The following is a 26,082-nucleotide window of genomic DNA, read 5'->3' as shown; positions in this document are numbered from 1 at the left end:
TGCTCGCCAACTTAAAAGAAGAACAAGGGCATTTGTAACATTAATTTTGAACTAGGGGCAGACATATCATTTCTTTTGTGATAGGGGCAGAAAAAAAAATTCTCTAAAAATAACATGGGCCAAACACCACTTACTAACTCCCTAATTAACCAACCTAGTAAACTATAGTTTATTTTACCCATAAAAACAAAATAAAAATTCAAAATTCAAATTATTTCTTCTGTTCTCTAACGTCCTCTTCTCTCTCTCTCTCTCTCTCTCTCTCTTCATTTTCGATTTCACATTCACAAATTCTCAACTTGAATTTCAACCAACTCTTTTTCTTCGGGTTTGATTCCGATTAGAATTACGGTTTTGTATTACGACGTCGTTTTCGAACGGTCGAAATCGGAGAAGAACGAAGCGACGCCGGTGGCGGTGGAGAAGGAGTATGCGCTGTCACGGGCGAGGTTTTGTGGCCATGAGACCGCAAGGAGCAGATTACGGTGGTTCGAATGAGATAGCGTGAGGTGGAAAAGGCGGAGAGTTTTTTTCGTGGTGGTGGTGGTGGAAGCGGAGGGGTTCAGAAACGACGTCGTTTTCAAAACGATTGAAATCGGAGAAGAACGAAGCGAAGCCGACGCCGTCACGAGCACATGTAATCGGTGGCGGTGGAGAAGGAGTATGCGCTGTCTACCGGCGAGGTTTTGTGGCCAAGAGAAGACGACGGTGCCGCCGACGGAAACTCTGAAGGAAGGAGGTGCGAATGAAATAGCGTGAGGTGGTGGAAGCGAAGGGGTTCAGAGACGAAGCCGGTGGTGCCAGCGAGAACCGTATGAAGTCCTTGGCATTTCACGGAATTCTACCGGAAATTGGTACGATTTTTGTTTTTTACTTTGATTTTGAAATTAGTTTTGAAATTGTTTTTGACTTTGATTTTGATTAATGTCGATTAATGTTAATTTTGATTTTGATAGTGTGTGGTTTTAGTTTATTTACTGCTTATAGCATATAATCACTTATGTATTATCTATTTCTATAGCAGCCACATGGTCAAGACCGTCGAATACAACGTCGTTTTAGGATGGTCGAAGTTGGAGAAGAAAGATGTGACACCCATGAGATGCGTATGAAGTCCTTGGCGTTTCATGGAATTCTACTGGAAATCAAGTATGTTTCTTTGATTTTTGTTTTTGACTTCGATTTCGTGTGTTATGGTTCATGAGGTTAATGTTGATTTTGATTTTGAAATTAGGGTATTTTAATGTATTGTTATAACATATAACATGATATGATTGTATTTGGTAGTAATTCTCTTAAAGAGACTTAGGCCTTGTTTCCATAAATAGCTTATTTGCCGGAGTTTACGTCGCTCAAAATTATAAACTGCCTAATATTGCTGAGAGGGCTGATACCGTCTTGAAAATGGTCAAAGATGTCTATGAAAGATACCGCAATGATTAATGATTAGTAATGTTCTTGTTTTAACTTTTTTGTCTATTTTTAATCATAGGTACTACTTACTTTAGGATCAATCAAATATCTTCATTTCAAAACATACCGTCTTGTTATTGTTGTTTTACATGTACGCCCATTATAATGGTATGTCTTACATTGTGCAAACATGATGAATGGTCAACACCGCTAATGTAAAAAAACATAGGACACCGTCACGACTACATTTATATTAATTTGTTTAGGTAACGAGGATCTACATTCTAAGTTCTAATAGAATATTAGGCATTTTGGGATGTGATCCTTAATGCATATTAGCTGTATAGTTGTCGCTTTTCATTTACTTAGACGGGACAATCATTGAAAGTTGGGGCTGATTAAAGAATAATTCGGTAATGAGTTATGCAAAATGTGAGGTTATCATCCACAATGAGCAAATATGGATTGTTACATAGTATTTTTTTAGGGGATATGTGGGGAATAGGATGGGGGAGAGAGGGGATGAAAGGAATTATTTTAAATTTTGTTCTTTGGTTTATTGTTTTGGAGGGATAGGAAGATGGAGGGATTGGAGGGGGGGGGTTAACTTCATTCTCGCTTAAGTGAGACTCTCCTCCAATATTGGGGAGATTTGTAGGGTTCAGAAGATTAAGTAATTCAATATAAAGTTTAACTAGATCAACCTAAATATCCTTATAATGCCAAGGAGAAATGTGTGCTGTGTCTGATCTTCCTTTCATTGAGGTTCTCTTTCTATCTATATCTCAATATCCATGGTGTAGTTAGTGAAGTTGCATGGCTGTCAATCAATGCTTGCTTCAGGTGCAGGGTAAATGGGAAAATGGTGTGTGTAAATTGAACAGAAAGAAAATAAAGATTAATGAGTTGGCCTGCTTTGTGTATGTTTGGGTGAGTGTTTGGCAAATGTTTTTCAGAATAAACTTGATTTTGTAAAATTGCTTTGGTCTGTAATGAATTTGAACTGGTGTTATTTTTGTTATGTAGTCTAAATTTTGCAGCTTAATACAAAAGCTTTTAATCACTTCTGGCTAATATGTGATTTAGATGTTAGATTTGATCACCTTTTGCTAACAACAATTAAACATCTATACTTTAGTAAAAGTTAAATCAGTGTTGTTACTTTTTTCCGTGACAGAAAATACACACTTTGTAGGTAGCTGAGTGCTATGTCTAAAATTTCTTATATGTTGGTAGTTGAGTGCCATGTCTAAAATTTTCTTATAACTAATTCTTTCAGACAGACTCAGGCCTTGTTTCCATAAATAGCTTATTTGCTGCTTATACCATATAATCAGTTATGTATAATCTATTTCTAAAGCAGCCAACTGGTCAAGACCCACGAAGTACAAACACTGGCATGACACTAATATGTATTTGTAATGACACTAATATGTAATGACACTAATGTCATTACATAATACATATCAGAACTTAAACTATACACTGGCATGACACTGGCATTACATAATATATATCTGTTGGTGTCATGTCGGTGTTGAACACTGAGATGTGTCTGACTAGTATTTCAACACAAAGATGCATGGTCCCTTGAAGATCTTTTCTTTTGTTTGTTAGTTAATTCTAGGGGAGTTTATAATTTGTGTGGGTGTGCTCCCATTTTTATGATTTCCCCCACCATACCTATCCGTTGACAGGTTTTCTGAGATTCTTGACCCAGAATTAATCTGACCTGGTTAATAGGTTTTATGATCTGCGTAGGCGTTGACTGAAGTTTTAAATGCTTCATATTCTAGTTCATCTAAATTCGATAAGGTTAATGCTAATTAGTATTGAATGATACTTATCTAACCTGGTTGTCTTTGAAATAGGCACGGCAGTAATTAGGGAGATAATACAAGGGTTTTGTTTTAAAAATGAAGATAGTGTATAGTTTAAGTTCTGATATGTATTATGTAATGTGTCGAGTTTTGTTTATGAGAATATTTGTGTTTGAAAATTGTTTTTATTCTTCCTTTTAAGTGATGATGATGCTATAACATGAGCGTATTTGGTTGTACTTCTCTCACATATATAGAGAGGTGTAGGCCCTGTTTGGATAAAAAGCTTATTTGCTGCTTATATCATGATAAACGCTTATGTATAAGCTATATCTATAGGAAAATATAAAATAAAGTTAAACTATTTTTCATATAAGCTATTAGTTGTTTTCATAAGCTATTTCGGTAAACTGGTGAAAATAAGCTAAAAATTGCTAATGGACAATGTTAGTACTTATTTGATAAGCTGTGTTTACAAGTTTTCCAGAGACTTACAAAACTCATGTCAGTAGATAAGCTCAAATCAGCCGATCCAAGTAGGATTTTGAAATTACGGTTTTTTAATGTATTGCTATAACATATAACATGGCTGTATTTGGTTGTAATTCTCTCAGAGAGACTTAGGCCTTGTTTCCATAAATAGCTTATTTGCTGCTTATACCATATAATCACTTATGTATAATCTATTTCTATAGCAGCCACATGGTCAAGATCCACCAAGTACAAGCAATATGCCGATGAGAGGCACTCGCCTTGTCAAAGGGAGAAGCATTATGCCGTTGAGCGGCACTTACCCTGTCAAAGGGAGAAACACTATGCTGATGACAGGCACTTGCCTCGTCAAAGGGAGGAGCATTATGCTGATGAGTGGCACTTACCAAATCAAACAATGGAAGACTATGCTGATAAAAAGAGCTTACCACATCAAAGGTTGAAATCAACTATTTCTGTTGTGGCCCTAATACTATGTCCACAATCAAATAATGGGAAGAGACCCCGAATATTACTAGAACTGCGCGAGCCATCAAAGAAAACTTCAAATGGACAAGAGAGTAGGAAGATTCCAAATTCTCAAATAAATCCAGTACTACCGAAATCTAAGAAAAATTGGTACTATTTAGAAAATGTGAGTTATGAAGCTCGTATTTTTAAGCACAAGATAGTTCCTGATGAAAGGTATGAAAGAAAAGTCAAGGATTACAATGGTGCCAATGGATCATGGCTTCAGGCGTGATATTAGAGGAGCCGAAGAAGGTAAAAACTTGGGAAAAAAGTTGGGATAACAAGCCTCATGAAGTCATCAAAACATGAGGTCAGTGCTCCGTCAAACTCTGGCTCTAATAGGACAGAATCTATGAGGACTGATTTTGCAGTACCACAAGTCCCTGTAACTTCATCGGAACTCTCACCACCACCAGCAGTGAGGTCAAGTATTGAACCCAAAAATCATATTGATTCACAGAGAGAAGTTCAGAATCATTATGTGGAAAAAAATGATGAGCAACATGCAATCTCTATGGAGTTTAATGCCTCATCAGGTTTTGAAATTGAACCTCAAGAATCAGAAGCCTTAGCATATTATGACAGCCAACATCGTATTGAACTGCTACCATCCGCCTTATTGGATAATGAATCCGTTTTAAAGGACAGTGCTAAAACCGAAACTACAGACGGAAGCTCTCAAGGCGAAGTGGAGATGGATGTTCTCACAGCTGAGTGCGACAAAACTAATTTGCCTCAGGTATTTCTCGTTTTTTGATTTTCAAATGGAAGTTTCAAATTATACTGCTCTTTTTATGAATACTTGCTGTGTGGCGATAAAGGCTTTGAAGAGACGTTGGAGTATTGCAGCAAATGTAAAGGTTGACGCGAAAATTCGGTTTTAGCAGAAATATTTGAATACTTGATATTATATGAATACTTGTTGAATTTTGCTTAAATTTCATGTCTTTTTTGTTTATTCGTGTTTATTTATGCTGTTTTGGATAGATCGATGAATTTTCTATGCATGTGGATTGGTATGTGAATTGGGTTGAATTCAGAATCTAACAACCTTCAATGTTTTCAAAGTTTGAATCTTTTGAATATTGGGGTATTGAATTGATTATATTTGAATGGTTTTAACGCGATTCTGAGATGTTTTCTATGTGATGCTGAATGTTTGATCATGGATCTTAGGTGCTAGAGAGAGATTGAATTGTTTGTTGTGGTTATATGAATAATTAGGTATCGTCGAATTTTTTGTTAATTGGTTAAACTACTTCACTACAAGGAGTAATTAAGTAGGGTTGACTGTTTGTTGTATTAAGTTTTTGTTATGAATTTGGTCAAACTTAGGAATCGTTGATGGGAATAAAGCGATACATAATTTGTATTGTTTGAGTTTTGAGTGCTGTTAGTTTGATGTAGTATGTTTGGAATCACGGTAGGTTTGACAAAATCATAGTGGCACTGTGATTTTGTCGAAGCTCCAAGGTTTAGTTTTTGTCGAATTAACTGCGAATTCAAACATGCAGTCAGTAAATTGCAGTTAAGTTCTGATCCTGATTAGAGCATGGCATTTGTTCATTTGTATTTCCGTTTTGATTATTTTACGTTTTTTGTTTCTTTAGTATATTGTGATTGATATTTTACTTCAGTTCTATAACTAGACTCAACTAGACTCTTTTGTTGATGGTGCCTTCGAATTTTGCAGATCTTAGCATTTGTGAGTTGGCCAACTGAAATTGGAAATGGTTAAAAGGTTTAGTTGTTAATTTCCTACTAAAGATGACCTTATGAGGAACTAACTAAATTGAATATCTAATTGATTTGTTTTCTGGAACAGTTATGGAGGATTTTGATTTTGAGGTACAAGAGATCATGTTGCAGTGCATAGAGGGAATTAAGCATTTGTTTGCTCCTCTATTGCAATGTTGTGACATTGACTTGTATAAACAGACAACAGGACTCGAAGATCCTGAAATTCTTGCGAGGGAGACAGTGTGTATGCATCGACCTAACTTTATGAATATAATGCAGTTATTGTTTTGTTCTTATAAAAATGAATTCTGATTTGAATATGTGCTTCTTATATCTTGTATATTATGTCATTACCTTTTGATTTTGAAAGCATATGGATGATATTATGCTCTTTTTTTTTTAGTTGTGGATTCAATTACCTCTCATACTACTATTTGAAATAAATACACATAGATAGGGATGATGATAGATATTTGTTTTGCTTGTGCATGCAGTTAGTGTAAGTGAAATTGAAGCTCTTTATGAGCTCTTTAAAAAGATCAGCAGTGCGGTGATTGATGATGGGCTGATCAACAAGGTTTGTCTGCTTCGTCACTGACAACTTGTGGTTTGTGGATATAATAAATTTTCTTGATTGAACCTTTTCAATGCAAAAAAACATGTAAAATCATTCTATACCGATAAATTATATTTTCTGACAAGCTATTTTATTAATTTCTTCAATCAGAGAGGATCTAACATTATAAAATACGACATGATATGTTCAGTTTTCACTTTTTTCCTGCAATATTAATTATTAATATGCATCATTTGCAGGAAGAGTTTCAATTGGCATTATTCAAGACAAATAAAAAAGAGAGTCTGTTTGCCGATCGGGTATGGTATTTCTATCTTTTCTATTGATCTTTGTTTGACTTTTCTCTGAACTATGAAATTTTGTTTCTCTGATCAGATTAGGCCAAGGCCATCAAATACAACAATAACGAAGTCTTATCTCAACCTAATATGACATACAAAATAAACTTTGTCTCCATCTAATTCTAAACTACTGAAATTTTGATTACCGTCTTCTTTTTATTACCACAAAGTTAAACTGAAATGAATTTTTTTACTACCACAAAGTTAACTGAAATGAGTTTTTTAACATCGATGTCTTCATATGACAATTTTTTTGTAGGGCAATCATACGACATTTAAAAATAACTTCTTCTTACATGTTATTCTTAATGTTTCACCAAGAAGGTTACCTCATTGTTTTCATGATCACTCACTCCCGTGAAACTTTATATTGAATTAGTGTACCTTAATTCTTTATCAAAATCATTTAAATTATTTACCTTCGATTACAAGCTTTCCCACATGTACCCTTTTTTGTTTTAACATTTAAAAAAAAAAATGCTCTTTCCATACCATATTACCATTGTAAATGCTATTCCTTCTTCCTTGCAACATGTGCATGTGCATGTATTCCTTCTTACTTGATGACCCTTGACGCGAAAATTGGAAACTTTATTATAAGTTTGATAAATGGGAAGGTTGAACTTGTCCCTCTATGTCAGTTGATGTGAAACTTGATTTTTAAGAATAGTTAATTCTAAATTCGGTAATTTGGAAGTATGACAATGCGCCTTTATGACCCTTGTTTTAAAGTTTGATAACGAAGGTTGAACTTGTCAGTTGATACGAAACTTGATATTTAAGGCTAGTTGGTTTTAAATTCGGTAAATTGAAAGCATAAAAATGTGCCTTAATGACCCTTGTTTCGAAAATCGATCGATAGTGGTTAAATATTTCAGCTTGCCTGTAGGCCTTTGAATTTGAGAGTCAAGAGTTAGACTTGGATCTTTCAAGTTTGGATGCTACAATGATTGCTGCAGTTTTTAGGTAAGAATGCTAATTTGCCTCTCTTCCCATTTGCATCTATACCCTTTTTTCTTTTTGACTGCTTAGTATAGAATTTTTGTTCTTTCCAATTCTTTCCTGCTACGGTTTTTAACTCCTTGTATCTGAAAGGAATACAATGTCTTGCAATTATTAGTATGTTAGATTTATAAATGATATTTTTTAATGGTGTTGAATAATCATCTTTCCACAGTTATTATATTTCGACCATGAAGAAAATGTGGCACAAGTGTTGCGCTCCAGGTATACATCATTTTCTCCTCTGTGTGAACACGTGTTTTTTTTCAACTAAGGAAATATGTCTAATGTAACGTGAAGTCCTTGAATGTTAGTGACTCTCTTGTTACTATTTAATACATAGATTATTTTTGCATTTTTTGAAATCTGAACATCATCTGTCGTTAATAATTATTGATGTAGTAAGGCTGTGTAAAAAATGGGACGGATGCCTCTGCAGCAAAGTATTTTCTTGGCTTTCCTATTTATCGTATGGATCAAACAATGTAGGAAGACAATGCAACAAATGCGAAGAAATACGAAGCTTCTTGATTGATGGATCAATCATTCAATATGGTCTTCTCAAGGTTAGTCGTGTCACTCTTGTATATTTAATTTCTTTAATCACCGCAACATCTCTTTATTCATCTTTTACCATTTGTTTTTTAGTTTTCGAGATATTGAATTTTGTCGTCAAAATATAATCTCTTTCGTATGTTTATTATTTTTATTTTTTATCGATTGTCTTTTGGGTTTATAACTTTGTTGTTTTTTCTTTTTATCTTATTGATTTGTCTTCTACTTGCCGCGAAAATGAGATTTTAGCTTTTATGGTTACATGTTTGATAAATTGGAAGTTTGAACTTGTCCCTAGAAGTCCCTTGATGCGTAACATAATATTTGAACCTATTTGGTTGTAAATTCGGAAAATATAAAGTATTGGGATGACCCGTTGTCGCGAAAACGCGATTTTATCCTTTATGGTTACACGTTTGATAAATGGGAAAGTTGAACGTGTCCCTTGATTTAAAACATGATGTGAACCTATTTGGTTTTGTATTCGGTTAAATCCAAGTGTTGGAATGACCTTTGTCGCGAAAATGAGATTTTGGCCTATATGGTTACAAGTTTTATGAATTTGAAGTTTGAACTTGTCTTTCGATGTCCTTTGATGCGAAACATGATATTTGGTTTTAATATTTCGTTTTAAATTCGGTAAACTGAAAGTAATGAGATAACCCTTGTCGCGAAAACGAGATTTTAGCTTATATGGTTACAAGTTTGATAAATATGAATGTTGACCATGTCCCTCGATATCCTTTGATGCAAAACATGATATGTGAACATATTTGGTTTCATTCGGTAAAATGAAAGTATTGGAATGACCCATGTCGCGAAAATGAGTTTTTGGTCTATATGCCTACAAGTTTGATAAATGGGAAGTTTGAACTTGTCCCTTGATGTCCCTGGATGCAAACATGATATGTGAACCTATTTGGTTTTGTATTCGGTAAAATGAAAGTATTGGAATGACCCTTGTCGCGAAAATGAGATTTTGGTCTATAGGCCTACAAGTTCGATAAATGGGAAGTTTGAACTTGTCCCTTGATGTCCCTAGATGCAATCGTGATATGTGAACCTATTTGGTTTTGTATTCGGTAAAATGAAAGTATTGGAATGACCCTTGTCGCGAAAATGAGATTTTGGTATATATGCCTACAAGTTTGATAAATGGGAAGTTTGAACTTGTCCCTTGATGTCCCTGGATGCAAACGTGATATGTGAACCTATTTGGTTTTGTATTCGGTAAAATGAAAGTATTGGAATGACCCTTGTCGCGAAAATGAGATTTTGGTATATATGCCTACAAGTTTGATGAATGGGATGTTTGAACTTATCCCTTGATGCGAAACATGATATGAGAACCTATTTGGTTTTGTATTCGGTAAAATGAAAGTATTGGAATGACTGTGTCAGGAAAATGAGATTTTAGCCTATATGGTTAGAAGTTTGATATAGGTTGAACTTGTCCCTTGATGTTCCTTAATATGAAACATGATATGTGAACCTATTTGGTTTTGTATTCGGTAAAATGAAAGTATTGGAATGATCCTTGTCGCAAAAATAAGATTTTAGCCTATATGGTTAAAAGCTTGATAAATATAAATGTTGAATTTGTCCCTCGATGTCCTTTGATGCGTAACATAATATTTGAACCTATTTGGCTTTAAATTTGGTAAATAGAGAGTAATGAGATGACCCTTGTCGCAAAAACGAGATTTTTGCTTATATGGTTACAAGTTTGATAAATACGAAGGCTAAACATGTCCCTCGATGTTCCTTGATGCGAAACATGATATGAGAACTTTTTGGTTTCGTATTCGGTAAAATGAAAGTATTGGAATGTCCCTTGTCGTGAAAACGAGATTTGAGCCATTATGGTTACAATTTTGATAAATATGAAGGTTGAACTTGTCCCTCGATGTCCCTTGATTTAAAACATGATATTTTAACCTATTTGGTTTTAAATTCGGTAAAAGGAAACTATTGAAATGACCCTTGTTGCGAAAATGAGATTTTAGCCTATATGGTTACAATTTTGATAAATGGGAAGTTTGAACTTGTCCCTTAACGTCCCTTTTTGCGAAACATGATATTTGAACTTATTTTGTTTTAAATTTGGTAAATTGAACACATGCTTTTTCTCTACTATCATATTGTGTCTCGATGACTCTTGTCCCGAAAATGATATTTTAGCATTTATGGTTACAAAAATGATAAATGAGAAGGTTGAACTTGTACCTTGATGTCGCTTGATGCGAAACATGATTTTTAAGCCGAGTTTGTTTGGATATCGGTAAACTGGAAGTATGAGAATGTGGCTCAAAGATGCTCAATCCGAAAATGATTTGAACCTAGTTTATTATAAATTTGATAAATAGGAAAGATAATATTTTGTTTCGAGGACACTTGACGCGAAAATGCGATATTTGAGCATAGACGTTTTTAAGCTTTAATTTGGAAGTATGAGTTTTGTCTTCTATTATAATGTTTTTTGATGACCCTTGACGCGAAAATTGGAAACTTTATTATAAGGTTGAGCTTGTCCCTCTATGTCAGTTGATGTGAAACTTGATTTTAAAGCATAGTTAATTCTAAATTCGGTAATTTGGAAGTATGACAATGCGCCTTTATGACCCTTGTTTTGAAGTTTGATAACGAAGGTTGAACTTGTCAGTTGATACGAAACTTGATATTTTAGGCTTGTTGGTTTTAAATTCGGTAAATTGAAAGCATTAGAATGTGCCTTAATGACCCTTGTCGCGAAAATCGATTGATAGTGGTTAAATATTTCAGCTTGCCTGTAGGCCTTTGAATTTGATAGTCAAGAGTTAGACTTGGATCTTTCAAGTTTGGATGCTACAATGATTGATGCAGTTTTTAGGTAAGAATGCTTAATTTGCCTCTCTTCCCATTTGCATCTATACCCTTTTTTCTTTTTGACTGCTTAGTATAGAATTTTTGTTCTTTCCAATTCTTTCCTGCTATGGTTTTTAACTCCTTGTATCGGAAAGGAATACAATGTCCTGCAATTATTAGTATGTTAGATTTATAAATGATATTTTTTAATGGTGTTGAATAATCATCTTTCCACAGTTATTATATTTCGACCATGAAGAAAATGTGGCGCAAGTGTTGCGCTCCAAGGTATACATCATTTTCTCCTTTGTGTGACACGTTTTTTTTCAACTAAGGAAATATGTCTAATGTAATGTGAAGTCCTTGAATGTTAGTGACTCTATTGTTACTATTTAATACATACATTATTTTTGCATTTTTTGAAATCTGAACATCATCTGTCGTTAATAATTACTGATGTAGTAAGGCTGTGTAAAAAATGGGACGGATGTCTCTGCAGCAAAGTATTTTCTTGGCTTTCCTATTTATCGTCTGGATCAAACAATGTAGGAAGACAATGCAACAAATGGGAAGAAATACGAAGCTTCAATATGGTCTTCTCAAGGTTAGTCGTGTCACTCTTGTAAATTTAATTTCTTTAATCATCGCAACATCTCGCTTTATTCATCTTTTACCATTTGTTTTTTAGTTTTCGAGATATTGAATTTTGTCGTCAAAATATAATCTCTTTCTATGTTTATTATTTTTATTTTTTATTGATTGTCTTTTGGGTTTATAACTTTTTTGTTTTTTCTTTTTATCTTATTGATTTATGTCTTCTATTTGCCGCGAAAATGAGATTTTAGCTTTTGTGGTTACATGTTTGATAAATTGGAAGTTTGAACTTGTCCCTAGAAGTCCCTTGATGCGTAACATAATATTTGAACCTATTTGGTTGTAAATTCGGCAAATACAAAGTATTGGGATGACCCGTTGTCGCGAAAACGCGATTTTATCCTTTACGGTTACAAGTTTAATAAATGGGAAGGTTGAACGTGTCGCTTGATTTAAAACATGATGCGAACCTATTTTGTTTTGTATTCGGTTAAATCCAAGTATTGGAATGACCTTTGTCGCGAAAATGAGATTTTGGCCTATATGGTTACAAGTTTGATGAATTTGAAGGTTGAACTTGTCCTTCGATGTCCTTTGATGCGAAACATGATATTAGATTTTAATATTTGGTTTTAAATTCGGTAAACTGAAAGTAATGAGATGACCCTTGTCGCGAAAAAGAGATTTTATCTTATATGGTTACAAGTTTGATAAATATGAATGTTGACCATGTCCCTCGATATCCTTTGATGCGAAACATGATATGTGAACCTATTTGGTTTCATATTCGGTAAAATGAAAGTATTGGAATGACCCATGTCGCGAAAATGAGTTTTTGGTCTATATGCCTACAAGTTTGATAAATTGGAAGTTTGAACTTGTCCCTTGATGTCCCTGGATGCAAACATGATATGTGAACCTATTTGGTTTTGTATTCGGTAAAATGAAAGTATTGGAATGACCCTTGTCGCGAAAATGAGATTTTGGTCTATAGGCCTACAAGTTCGATAAATGGGAAGTTTGAACGTGTCCCTTGATGTCCCTAGATGCAAACGTGATATGTGAACCTATTTGGTTTTGAATTCGGTAAAATGAAAGTATTGGAATGACCCTTGTCGCGAAAATGAGATTTTGGTATATATGCCTACAAGTTTGATAAATGGGAAGTTTGAACTTGTCACTTGATGTCCCTGGATGCAAACGTGATATGTGAACCAATTTGGTTTTATATTCGGTAAAATGAAAGTATTGGAATGACCCTTGTCGCGAAAATGAGATTTTGGTATATATGCCTACAAGTTTGATGAATGGGATGTTTGAACTTATCCCTTGATGCGAAACATGATATGTGAACCTATTTGTATTCGGTAAAATGAAAGTATTGGAATGATCCTTGTCGCAAAAATGAGATTTTAGCCTATATGGTTAAAAGCTTGATAAATATCAATGTTGAATTTGTCCCTTGATGTCCTTTGATGCGTAACATAATATTTAAACCTATTTGGCTTTAAATTTGGTAAATAGAGAGTAATGAGATGCCCCTTGTCGCAAAAACGAGATTTTTGCTTATATGGTTACAAGTTTGATAAATACGAAGGCTAAACATGTCCCTCGATGTTCCTTGATGCGAAACATGATATGAGAACTTTTTGGTTTCGTATTCGGTAAAATGAAAGTATTGGAATGTCCTTTGTCGTGAAAACGAGATTTGAGCCTATATGGTTACAATTTTGATAAATATGAAGGTTGAACTTGTCCCTTGATGTCCCTTGATTTAAAACATGATATTTGAACCTATTTGGTTTTAAATTCGGTAAAATGAAACTATTGAAATGACCCTTGTTGCGAAAATGAGATTTTAGCCTATATGGTTACAATTTTGATAAATGGGAAGTTTGAACTTGTCCCTTAACGTCCCTTTTTGCGAAACATGATATTTGAACTTATTTTGTTTTAAATTTGGTAAATTGAACACTTGCGTTTTCTCTACTATCATATTGTGTCTCGATGACTTTGTCCCGAAAATGATATTTTAGCATTTATGGTTACAAAAATGATAAATGAGAAGGTTGAACTTGTACCTTGATGTCCCTTGATGCGAAACATGATTTTTAAGCCGAGTTTGTTTGGATATCGGTAAACTGGAAGTATGAGAATGTGGCTCAAAGATGCTCAATCCGAAAATGATTTGAACCTAGTTTATTATAAATTTGATAAATAGGAAAGATAATATTTTGTTTCGAGGACACTTGACGCGAAAATGCGATATTTGAGCATAGACGTTTTTAAACTTTAATTTGGAAGTATGAGTTTTGTCTTCTATTATAATGTTTTTTGATGACCCTTGACGCGAAAATTGGAAACTTTATTATAAGGTTGAGCTTGTCCCTCTATGTCAGTTGATGTGAAACTTGATTTTAAAGCATAGTTAATTCTAAATTCGGTAATTTGGAAGTATGACAATGCGCCTTTATGACCCTTGTTTTGAAGTTTGATAACGAAGGTTGAACTTGTCAGTTGATACGAAACTTGATATTTTAGGCTTGTTGGTTTTAAATTCGGTAAATTGAAACCATAAGAATGTGCCTTAATGACCCTTGTCGCGAAAATCGATTGATAGTGGTTAAATATTTCAGCTTGCCTGCAGGCCTTTGAATTTGATAGTCAAGAGTTAGACTTGGATCTTTCCAGTTTGGATGCTACAATGATTGATGCAGTTTTTAGGTAAGAATGCTTAATTTGCCCCTCTTCCCATTTGCATCTATACCCTTTTTTCTTTTTGACTGCTTAGTATAGAATTTTTTTTCTTTCCAATTCTTTCCTGCTATGGTTTTTAACTCCTTGTATCTGAAAAGAATACAATGTCCTGCAATTATGCAATTATTAGTATGTTAGATTTATAAATGATATTTTTTAATGGTGTTGAATAATCATCTTTCCACAGTTATTATATTTCGACCATGAAGAAAATGTGGCGCAAGTGTTGCGCTCCAGGTATACATCATTTTCTCCTCTGTGTGAACACGTTTTTTTTCAACTAAGGAAATATGTCTAATGTAATGTGAAGTCCTTGAATGTAGTGACTCTATTGTTACTATTTAATACATACATTATTTTTGCATTTTTTGAAATCTGAACATCATCTGTCGTTAATAATTACTGATGTAGTAAGGCTGTGTAAAAAATGGGACGGATGTCTCTGCAGCAAAGTATTTTCTTGGCTTTCCTATTTATCGTCTGGATCAAACAATGTAGGAAGACAATGCAACAAATGGGAAGAAATACGAAGCTTCAATATGGTCTTCTCAAGGTTAGTCGTGTCACTCTTGTAAATTTAATTTCTTTAATCATCGCAACATCTCGCTTTATTCATCTTTTACCATTTGTTTTTTAGTTTTCGAGATATTGAATTTTGTCGTCAAAATATAATCTCTTTCTATGTTTATTATTTTTATTTTTTATTGATTGTCTTTTGGGTTTATAACTTTTTTGTTTTTTCTTTTTATCTTATTGATTTATGTCTTCTATTTGCCGCGAAAATGAGATTTTAGCTTTTGTGGTTACATGTTTGATAAATTGGAAGTTTGAACTTGTCCCTAGAAGTCCCTTGATGCGTAACATAATATTTGAACCTATTTGGTTGTAAATTCGGCAAATACAAAGTATTGGGATGACCCGTTGTCGCGAAAACGCGATTTTATCCTTTACGGTTACAAGTTTGATAAATGGGAAGGTTGAACGTGTCCCTTGATTTAAAACATGATGCGAACCTATTTTGTTTTGTATTCGGTTAAATCCAAGTATTGGAATGACCTTTGTCGCGAAAATGAGATTTTGGCCTATATGGTTACAAGTTTGATGAATTTGAAGGTTGAACTTGTCCTTCGATGTCCTTTGATGCGAAACATGATATTAGATTTTAATATTTGGTTTTAAATTCGGTAAACTGAAAGTAATGAGATGACCCTTGTCGCGAAAAAGAGATTTTATCTTATATGGTTACAAGTTTGATAAATATGAATGTTGACCATGTCCCTCGATATCCTTTGATGCGAAACATGATATGTGAACCTATTTGGTTTCATATTCGGTAAAATGAAAGTATTGGAATGACCCATGTCGCGAAAATGAGTTTTTGGTCTATATGCCTACAAGTTTGATAAATTGGAAGTTTGAACTTGTCCCTTGATGTCCCTGGATGCAAACATGATATGTGAACCTATTTGGTTTTGTATTCGGTAAAATGAAAGTATTGGAATGACCCTTGTCGCGAAAATGAGATTTTGGTCTATAGGCCTACAAGTTCGATAAATGGGAAGTTTGAACGTGTCCCTTGATGTCCCTAGATGCAAACGTGATATGTGAACCTATTTGGTTTTGAATTCGGTAAAATGAAAGTATTGGAATGACCCTTGTCGCGAAAATGAGATTTTGGTATATATGCCTACAAGTTTGATAAATGGGAAGTTTGAACTTGTCACTTGATGTCCCTGGATGCAAACGTGATATGTGAACCTATTTGGTTTTATATTCGGTAAAATGAAAGTATTGGAATGACCCTTGTCGCGAAAATGAGATTTTGGTATATATGCCTACAAGTTTGATGAATGGGATGTTTGAACTTATCCCTTGATGCGAAACATGATATGTGAACCTATTTGTATTCGGTAAAATGAAAGTATTGGAATGATCCTTGTCGCAAAAATGAGATTTTAGCCTATATGGTTAAAAGCTTGATAAATATCAATGTTGAATTTGTCCCTTGATGTCCTTTGATGCGTAACATAATATTTAAACCTATTTGGCTTTAAATTTGGTAAATAGAGAGTAATGAGATGCCCCTTGTCGCAAAAACGAGATTTTTGCTTATATGGTTACAAGTTTGATAAATACGAAGGCTAAACATGTCCCTCGATGTTCCTTGATGCGAAACATGATATGAGAACTTTTTGGTTTCGTATTCGGTAAAATGAAAGTATTGGAATGTCCTTTGTCGTGAAAACGAGATTTGAGCCTATATGGTTACAATTTTGATAAATATGAAGGTTGAACTTGTCCCTCGATGTCCCATGATTTAAAACATGATATTTGAACCTATTTGGTTTTAAATTCGGTAAAATGAAACTATTGAAATGACCCTTGTTACGAAAATGAGATTTTAGCCTATATGGTTACAATTTTGATAAATGGGAAGTTTGAACTTGTCCCTTAACGTCCCTTTTTGCGAAACATGATATTTGAACTTATTTTGTTTTAAATTTGGTAAATTGAACACTTGCGTTTTCTCTACTATCATATTGTGTCTCGATGACTCTTGTCCCGAAAATGATATTTTAGCATTTATGGTTACAAAAATGATAAATGAGAAGGTTGAACTTGTACCTTGATGTCGCTTGATGCGAAACATGATTTTTAAGCCGAGTTTGTTTGGATATCGGTAAACTGGAAGTATGAGAATGTGGCTCAAAGATGCTCAATCCGAAAATGATTTGAACCTAGTTTATTATAAATTTGATAAATAGGAAAGATAATATTTTGTTTCGAGGACACTTGACGCGAAAATGCGATATTTGAGCATAGACGTTTTTAAACTTTAATTTGGAAGTATGAGTTTTGTCTTCTATTATAATGTTTTTTGATGACCCTTGACGCGAAAATTGGAAACTTTATTATAAGGTTGAGCTTGTCCCTCTATGTCAGTTGATGTGAAACTTGATTTTAAAGCATAGTTAATTCTAAATTCGGTAATTTGGAAGTATGACAATGCGCCTTTATGACCCTTGTTTTGAAGTTTGATAACGAAGGTTGAACTTGTCAGTTGATACGAAACTTGATATTTTAGGCTTGTTGGTTTTAAATTCGGTAAATTGAAACCATAAGAATGTGCCTTAATGACCCTTGTCGCGAAAATCGATTGATAGTGGTTAAATATTTCAGCTTGCCTGCAGGCCTTTGAATTTGATAGTCAAGAGTTAGACTTGGATCTTTCCAGTTTGGATGCTACAATGATTGATGCAGTTTTTAGGTAAGAATGCTTAATTTGCCCCTCTTCCCATTTGCATCTATACCCTTTTTTCTTTTTGACTGCTTAGTATAGAATTTTTTTTCTTTCCAATTCTTTCCTGCTATGGTTTTTAACTCCTTGTATCTGAAAAGAATACAATGTACTGCAATTATGCAATTATTAGTATGTTAGATTTATAAATGATATTTTTTAATGGTGTTGAATAATCATCTTTCCACAGTTATTATATTTCGACCATGAAGAAAATGTGGCGCAAGTGTTGCGCTCCAGGTATACATCATTTTCTCCTCTGTGTGAACACGTTTTTTTTCAACTAAGGAAATATGTCTAATGTAATGTGAAGTCCTTGAATGTAGTGACTCTATTGTTACTATTTAATACATACATTATTTTTGCATTTTTTGAAATCTGAACATCATCTGTCGTTAATAATTACTGATGTAGTAAGGCTGTGTAAAAAATGGGACGGATGTCTCTGCAGCAAAGTATTTTCTTGGCTTTCCTATTTATCGTCTGGATCAAACAATGTAGGAAGACAATGCAACAAATGGGAAGAAATACGAAGCTTCAATATGGCCTTCTCAAGGTTAGTCGTGTCACTCTTGTAAATTTAATTTCTTTAATCATCGCAACATCTCGCTTTATTCATCTTTTACCATTTGTTTTTTAGTTTTCGAGATATTGAATTTTGTCGTCAAAATATAATCTCTTTCTATGTTTATTATTTTTATTTTTTATTGATTGTCTTTTGGGTTTATAACTTTTTTGTTTTTTCTTTTTATCTTATTGATTTATGTCTTCTATTTGCCGCGAAAATGAGATTTTAGCTTTTGTGGTTACATGTTTGATAAATTGGAAGTTTGAACTTGTCCCTAGAAGTCCCTTGATGCGTAACATAATATTTGAACCTATTTGGTTGTAAATTCGGCAAATACAAAGTATTGGGATGACCCGTTGTCGCGAAAACGCGATTTTATCCTTTACGGTTACAAGTTTGATAAATGGGAAGGTTGAACGTGTCCCTTGATTTAAAACATGATGCGAACCTATTTTGTTTTGTATTCGGTTAAATCCAAGTATTGGAATGACCTTTGTCGCGAAAATGAGATTTTGGCCTATATGGTTACAAGTTTGATGAATTTGAAGGTTGAACTTGTCCTTCGATGTCCTTTGATGCGAAACATGATATTAGATTTTAATATTTGGTTTTAAATTCGGTAAACTGAAAGTAATGAGATGACCCTTGTCGCGAAAAAGAGATTTTATCTTATATGGTTACAAGTTTGATAAATATGAATGTTGACCATGTCCCTCGATATCCTTTGATGCGAAACATGATATGTGAACCTATTTGGTTTCATATTCGGTAAAATGAAAGTATTGGAATGACCCATGTCGCGAAAATGAGTTTTTGGTCTATATGCCTACAAGTTTGATAAATTGGAAGTTTGAACTTGTCCCTTGATGTCCCTGGATGCAAACATGATATGTGAACCTATTTGGTTTTGTATTCGGTAAAATGAAAGTATTGGAATGACCCTTGTCGCGAAAATGAGATTTTGGTCTATAGGCCTACAAGTTCGATAAATGGGAAGTTTGAACGTGTCCCTTGATGTCCCTAGATGCAAACGTGATATGTGAACCTATTTGGTTTTGAATTCGGTAAAATGAAAGTATTGGAATGACCCTTGTCGCGAAAATGAGATTTTGGTATATATGCCTACAAGTTTGATAAATGGGAAGTTTGAACTTGTCACTTGATGTCCCTGGATGCAAACGTGATATGTGAACCTATTTGGTTTTATATTCGGTAAAATGAAAGTATTGGAATGACCCTTGTCGCGAAAATGAGATTTTGGTATATATGCCTACAAGTTTGATGAATGGGATGTTTGAACTTATCCCTTGATGCGAAACATGATATGTGAACCTATTTGTATTCGGTAAAATGAAAGTATTGGAATGATCCTTGTCGCAAAAATGAGATTTTAGCCTATATGGTTAAAAGCTTGATAAATATCAATGTTGAATTTGTCCCTTGATGTCCTTTGATGCGTAACATAATATTTAAACCTATTTGGCTTTAAATTTGGTAAATAGAGAGTAATGAGATGCCCCTTGTCGCAAAAACGAGATTTTTGCTTATATGGTTACAAATTTGATAAATACGAAGGCTAAACATGTCCCTCGATGTTCCTTGATGCGAAACATGATATGAGAACTTTTTGGTTTCGTATTCGGTAAAATGAAAGTATTGGAATGTCCTTTGTCGTGAAAACGAGATTTGAGCCTATATGGTTACAATTTTGATAAATATGAAGGTTGAACTTGTCCCTCGATGTCCCATGATTTAAAACATGATATTTGAACCTATTTGGTTTTAAATTCGGTAAAATGAAACTATTGAAATGACCCTTGTTGCGAAAATGAGATTTTAGCCTATATGGTTACAATTTTGATAAATGGGAAGTTTGAACTTGTCCCTTAACGTCCCTTTTTGGGAAACATGATATTTGAACTTATTTTGTTTTAAATTTGGTAAATTGAACACTTGCGTTTTCTCTACTATCATATTGTGTCTCGATGACTCTTGTCCCGAAAATGATATTTTAGCATTTATGGTTACAAAAATGATAAATGAGAAGGTTGAACTTGTACCTTGATGTCCCTTGATGCGAAACATGATTTTTAAGCCGAGTTTGTTTGGATATCGGTAAACTGGAAGTATGAGAATGTGGCTCAAAGATGCTCAATCCGAAAATGATTTGAACCTAGTTTATTATAAATTTGATAAATAGGAAAGATAATATTTTGTTTCGAGGACACTTGACGCGAAAATGCGATATTTGAGCATAGACGTTTTTAAACTTTAATTTGGAAGTATGAGTTTTGTCTTCTATTATAATGTTTTTTGATGACCCTTGACGCGAAAATTGGAAACTTTATTATAAGGTTGAGCTTGTCCCTCTATGTCAGTTGATGTGAAACTTGATTTTAAAGCATAGTTAATTCTAAATTCGGTAATTTGGAAGTATGACAATGCGCCTTTATGACCCTTGTTTTGAAGTTTGATAACGAAGGTTGAACTTGTCAGTTGATACGAAACTTGATATTTTAGGCTTGTTGGTTTTAAATTCGGTAAATTGAAACCATAAGAATGTGCCTTAATGACCCTTGTCGCGAAAATCGATTGATAGTGGTTAAATATTTCAGCTTGCCTGCAGGCCTTTGAATTTGATAGTCAAGAGTTAGACTTGGATCTTTCAAGTTTGGATGCTACAATGATTGATGCAGTTTTTAGGTAAGAATGCTTAATTTGCCCCTCTTCCCATTTGCATCTATACCCTTTTTTCTTTTTGACTGCTTAGTATAGAATTTTTTTTCTTTCCAATTCTTTCCTGCTATGGTTTTTAACTCCTTGTATCTGAAAAGAATACAATGTCCTGCAATTATGCAATTATTAGTATGTTAGATTTATAAATGATATTTTTTAATGGTGTTGAATAATCATCTTTCCACAGTTATTATATTTCGACCATGAAGAAAATGTGGCGCAAGTGTTGCGCTCCAGGTATACATCATTTTCTCCTCTGTGTGAACACGTTTTTTTTCAACTAAGGAAATATGTCTAATGTAATGTGAAGTCCTTGAATGTAGTGACTCTATTGTTACTATTTAATACATACATTATTTTTGCATTTTTTGAAATCTGAACATCATCTGTCGTTAATAATTACTGATGTAGTAAGGCTGTGTAAAAAATGGGACGGATGTCTCTGCAGCAAAGTATTTTCTTGGCTTTCCTATTTATCGTCTGGATCAAACAATGTAGGAAGACAATGCAACAAATGGGAAGAAATACGAAGCTTCAATATGGTCTTCTCAAGGTTAGTCGTGTCACTCTTGTAAATTTAATTTCTTTAATCATCGCAACATCTCGCTTTATTCATCTTTTACCATTTGTTTTTTAGTTTTCGAGATATTGAATTTTGTCGTCAAAATATAATCTCTTTCTATGTTTATTATTTTTATTTTTTATTGATTGTCTTTTGGGTTTATAACTTTTTTGTTTTTTCTTTTTATCTTATTGATTTATGTCTTCTATTTGCCGCGAAAATGAGATTTTAGCTTTTGTGGTTACATGTTTGATAAATTGGAAGTTTGAACTTGTCCCTAGAAGTCCCTTGATGCGTAACATAATATTTGAACCTATTTGGTTGTAAATTCGGCAAATACAAAGTATTGGGATGACCCGTTGTCGCGAAAACGCGATTTTATCCTTTACGGTTACAAGTTTGATAAATGGGAAGGTTGAACGTGTCCCTTGATTTAAAACATGATGCGAACCTATTTTGTTTTGTATTCGGTTAAATCCAAGTATTGGAATGACCTTTGTCGCGAAAATGAGATTTTGGCCTATATGGTTACAAGTTTGATGAATTTGAAGGTTGAACTTGTCCTTCGATGTCCTTTGCTGCGAAACATGATATTAGATTTTAATATTTGGTTTTAAATTCGGTAAACTGAAAGTAATGAGATGACCCTTGTCGCGAAAAAGAGATTTTATCTTATATGGTTACAAGTTTGATAAATATGAATGTTGACCATGTCCCTCGATATCCTTTGATGCGAAACATGATATGTGAACCTATTTGGTTTCATATTCGGTAAAATGAAAGTATTGGAATGACCCATGTCGCGAAAATGAGTTTTTGGTCTATATGCCTACAAGTTTGATAAATTGGAAGTTTGAACTTGTCCCTTGATGTCCCTGGATGCAAACATGATATGTGAACCTATTTGGTTTTGTATTCGGTAAAATGAAAGTATTGGAATGACCCTTGTCGCGAAAATGAGATTTTGGTCTATAGGCCTACAAGTTCGATAAATGGGAAGTTTGAACGTGTCCCTTGATGTCCCTAGATGCAAACGTGATATGTGAACCTATTTGGTTTTGAATTCGGTAAAATGAAAGTATTGGAATGACCCTTGTCGCGAAAATGAGATTTTGGTATATATGCCTACAAGTTTGATAAATGGGAAGTTTGAACTTGTCACTTGATGTCCCTGGATGCAAACGTGATATGTGAACCTATTTGGTTTTATATTCGGTAAAATGAAAGTATTGGAATGACCCTTGTCGCGAAAATGAGATTTTGGTATATATGCCTACAAGTTTGATGAATGGGATGTTTGAACTTATCCCTTGATGCGAAACATGATATGTGAACCTATTTGTATTCGGTAAAATGAAAGTATTGGAATGATCCTTGTCGCAAAAATGAGATTTTAGCCTATATGGTTAAAAGCTTGATAAATATCAATGTTGAATTTGTCCCTTGATGTCCTTTGATGCGTAACATAATATTTAAACCTATTTGGCTTTAAATTTGGTAAATAGAGAGTAATGAGATGCCCCTTGTCGCAAAAACGAGATTTTTGCTTATATGGTTACAAATTTGATAAATACGAAGGCTAAACATGTCCCTCGATGTTCCTTGATGCGAAACATGATATGAGAACTTTTTGGTTTCGTATTCGGTAAAATGAAAGTATTGGAATGTCCTTTGTCGTGAAAACGAGATTTGAGCCTATATGGTTACAATTTTGATAAATATGAAGGTTGAACTTGTCCCTCGATGTCCCATGATTTAAAACATGATATTTGAACCTATTTGGTTTTAAATTCGGTAAAATGAAACTATTGAAATGACCCTTGTTGCGAAAATGAGATTTTAGCCTATATGGTTACAATTTTGATAAATGGGAAGTTTGAACTTGTCCCTTAACGTCCCTTTTTGGGAAACATGATATTTGAACTTATTTTGTTTTAAATTTGGTAAATTGAACACTTGCGTTTTCTCTACTATCATATTGTGTCTCGATGACTCTTGTCCCGAAAATGATATTTTAGCATTTATGGTTACAAAAATGATAAATGAGAAGGTTGAACTTGTACCTTGATGTCCCTTGATGCGAAACATGATTTTTAAGCCGAGTTTGTTTGGATATCGGTAAACTGGAAGTATGAGAATGTGGCTCAAAGATGCTCAATCCGAAAATGATTTGAACCTAGTTTATTATAAATTTGATAAATAGGAAAGATAATATTTTGTTTCGAGGACACTTGACGCGAAAATGCGATATTTGAGCATAGACGTTTTTAAACTTTAATTTGGAAGTATGAGTTTTGTCTTCTATTATAATGTTTTTTGATGACCCTTGACGCGAAAATTGGAAACTTTATTATAAGGTTGAGCTTGTCCCTCTATGTCAGTTGATGTGAAACTTGATTTTAAAGCATAGTTAATTCTAAATTCGGTAATTTGGAAGTATGACAATGCGCCTTTATGACCCTTGTTTTGAAGTTTGATAACGAAGGTTGAACTTGTCAGTTGATACGAAACTTGATATTTTAGGCTTGTTGGTTTTAAATTCGGTAAATTGAAACCATAAGAATGTGCCTTAATGACCCTTGTCGCGAAAATCGATTGATAGTGGTTAAATATTTCAGCTTGCCTGCAGGCCTTTGAATTTGATAGTCAAGAGTTAGACTTGGATCTTTCCAGTTTGGATGCTACAATGATTGATGCAGTTTTTAGGTAAGAATGCTTAATTTGCCCCTCTTCCCATTTGCATCTATACCCTTTTTTCTTTTTGACTGCTTAGTATAGAATTTTTTTTCTTTCCAATTCTTTCCTGCTATGGTTTTTAACTCCTTGTATCTGAAAAGAATACAATGTCCTGCAATTATGCAATTATTAGTATGTTAGATTTATAAATGATATTTTTTAATGGTGTTGAATAATCATCTTTCCACAGTTATTATATTTCGACCATGAAGAAAATGTGGCGCAAGTGTTGCGCTCCAGGTATACATCATTTTCTCCTCTGTGTGAACACGTTTTTTTTCAACTAAGGAAATATGTCTAATGTAATGTGAAGTCCTTGAATGTAGTGACTCTATTGTTACTATTTAATACATACATTATTTTTGCATTTTTTGAAATCTGAACATCATCTGTCGTTAATAATTACTGATGTAGTAAGGCTGTGTAAAAAATGGGACGGATGTCTCTGCAGCAAAGTATTTTCTTGGCTTTCCTATTTATCGTCTGGATCAAACAATGTAGGAAGACAATGCAACAAATGGGAAGAAATACGAAGCTTCAATATGGTCTTCTCAAGGTTAGTCGTGTCACTCTTGTAAATTTAATTTCTTTAATCATCGCAACATCTCGCTTTATTCATCTTTTACCATTTGTTTTTTAGTTTTCGAGATATTGAATTTTGTCGTCAAAATATAATCTCTTTCTATGTTTATTATTTTTATTTTTTATTGATTGTCTTTTGGGTTTATAACTTTTTTGTTTTTTCTTTTTATCTTATTGATTTATGTCTTCTATTTGCCGCGAAAATGAGATTTTAGCTTTTGTGGTTACATGTTTGATAAATTGGAAGTTTGAACTTGTCCCTAGAAGTCCCTTGATGCGTAACATAATATTTGAACCTATTTGGTTGTAAATTCGGCAAATACAAAGTATTGGGATGACCCGTTGTCGCGAAAACGCGATTTTATCCTTTACGGTTACAAGTTTGATAAATGGGAAGGTTGAACGTGTCCCTTGATTTAAAACATGATGCGAACCTATTTTGTTTTGTATTCGGTTAAATCCAAGTATTGGAATGACCTTTGTCGCGAAAATGAGATTTTGGCCTATATGGTTACAAGTTTGATGAATTTGAAGGTTGAACTTGTCCTTCGATGTCCTTTGCTGCGAAACATGATATTAGATTTTAATATTTGGTTTTAAATTCGGTAAACTGAAAGTAATGAGATGACCCTTGTCGCGAAAAAGAGATTTTATCTTATATGGTTACAAGTTTGATAAATATGAATGTTGACCATGTCCCTCGATATCCTTTGATGCGAAACATGATATGTGAACCTATTTGGTTTCATATTCGGTAAAATGAAAGTATTGGAATGACCCATGTCGCGAAAATGAGTTTTTGGTCTATATGCCTACAAGTTTGATAAATTGGAAGTTTGAACTTGTCCCTTGATGTCCCTGGATGCAAACATGATATGTGAACCTATTTGGTTTTGTATTCGGTAAAATGAAAGTATTGGAATGACCCTTGTCGCGAAAATGAGATTTTGGTCTA

General features: G+C 33.8%; 1 protein-coding gene and 2 long non-coding RNA genes across 3 annotated transcripts; all 3 read left to right on the top strand.

Moving 5' to 3' along the window:
* The first annotated feature begins 239 nt into the window (after window positions 1-239).
* On the top strand, window positions 240-11,323 carry LOC146914840 (uncharacterized). Its single transcript, XM_085721149.1, has 12 exons — window positions 240-854; window positions 1,022-1,149; window positions 3,929-4,974; window positions 5,929-5,976; window positions 6,061-6,083; window positions 6,174-6,219; window positions 6,470-6,552; window positions 6,792-6,851; window positions 7,783-7,859; window positions 8,071-8,120; window positions 8,298-8,461; window positions 11,243-11,323. Exons 5-12 carry the CDS (start codon window positions 6,063-6,065, stop codon window positions 11,321-11,323), a joined length of 582 nt encoding a protein of 193 aa, XP_085577275.1. The 5' UTR covers window positions 240-854; window positions 1,022-1,149; window positions 3,929-4,974; window positions 5,929-5,976; window positions 6,061-6,062.
* A 10,109-nt stretch (window positions 11,324-21,432) lies between these two features.
* On the top strand, window positions 21,433-21,974 carry LOC146914839 (uncharacterized). The gene is made up of 2 exons (XR_015014420.1): window positions 21,433-21,484; window positions 21,659-21,974. It is a non-coding gene; the product is annotated as an uncharacterized LOC146914839 (long non-coding RNA).
* A 2,759-nt stretch (window positions 21,975-24,733) lies between these two features.
* Window positions 24,734-25,275, top strand: LOC146914838 (uncharacterized). The gene is made up of 2 exons (XR_015014419.1): window positions 24,734-24,785; window positions 24,960-25,275. It is a non-coding gene; the product is annotated as an uncharacterized LOC146914838 (long non-coding RNA).
* The last annotated feature ends 807 nt before the right edge of the window (window positions 25,276-26,082 follow it).

This window comes from Medicago sativa, chromosome 6, assembly GCF_051527215.1.
Source record: "Medicago sativa cultivar Bolivia chromosome 6, Bolivia_mono, whole genome shotgun sequence".
NCBI lineage: Eukaryota > Viridiplantae > Streptophyta > Magnoliopsida > Fabales > Fabaceae > Medicago > Medicago sativa.
The sequence above is the reverse complement of the archived record's forward strand: the minus strand, read 5'-3'. Positions and strand labels throughout refer to the sequence as shown.

Bases quoted from the DNA above. Each gene is read 5' to 3' on its own strand.
- LOC146914840 (XM_085721149.1), top strand. From the start codon at position 6,063: ATGGAGGATTTTGATTTTGAG. The intron at 6,220-6,469 runs GTATGCATCGAC...TTGTGCATGCAG, and splicing joins TCTTGCGAGGGAGACAGTGT to TTAGTGTAAGTGAAATTGAA. The intron at 8,462-11,242 runs GTTAGTCGTGTC...GCTTGCCTGTAG, and splicing joins TTCAATATGGTCTTCTCAAG to GCCTTTGAATTTGATAGTCA.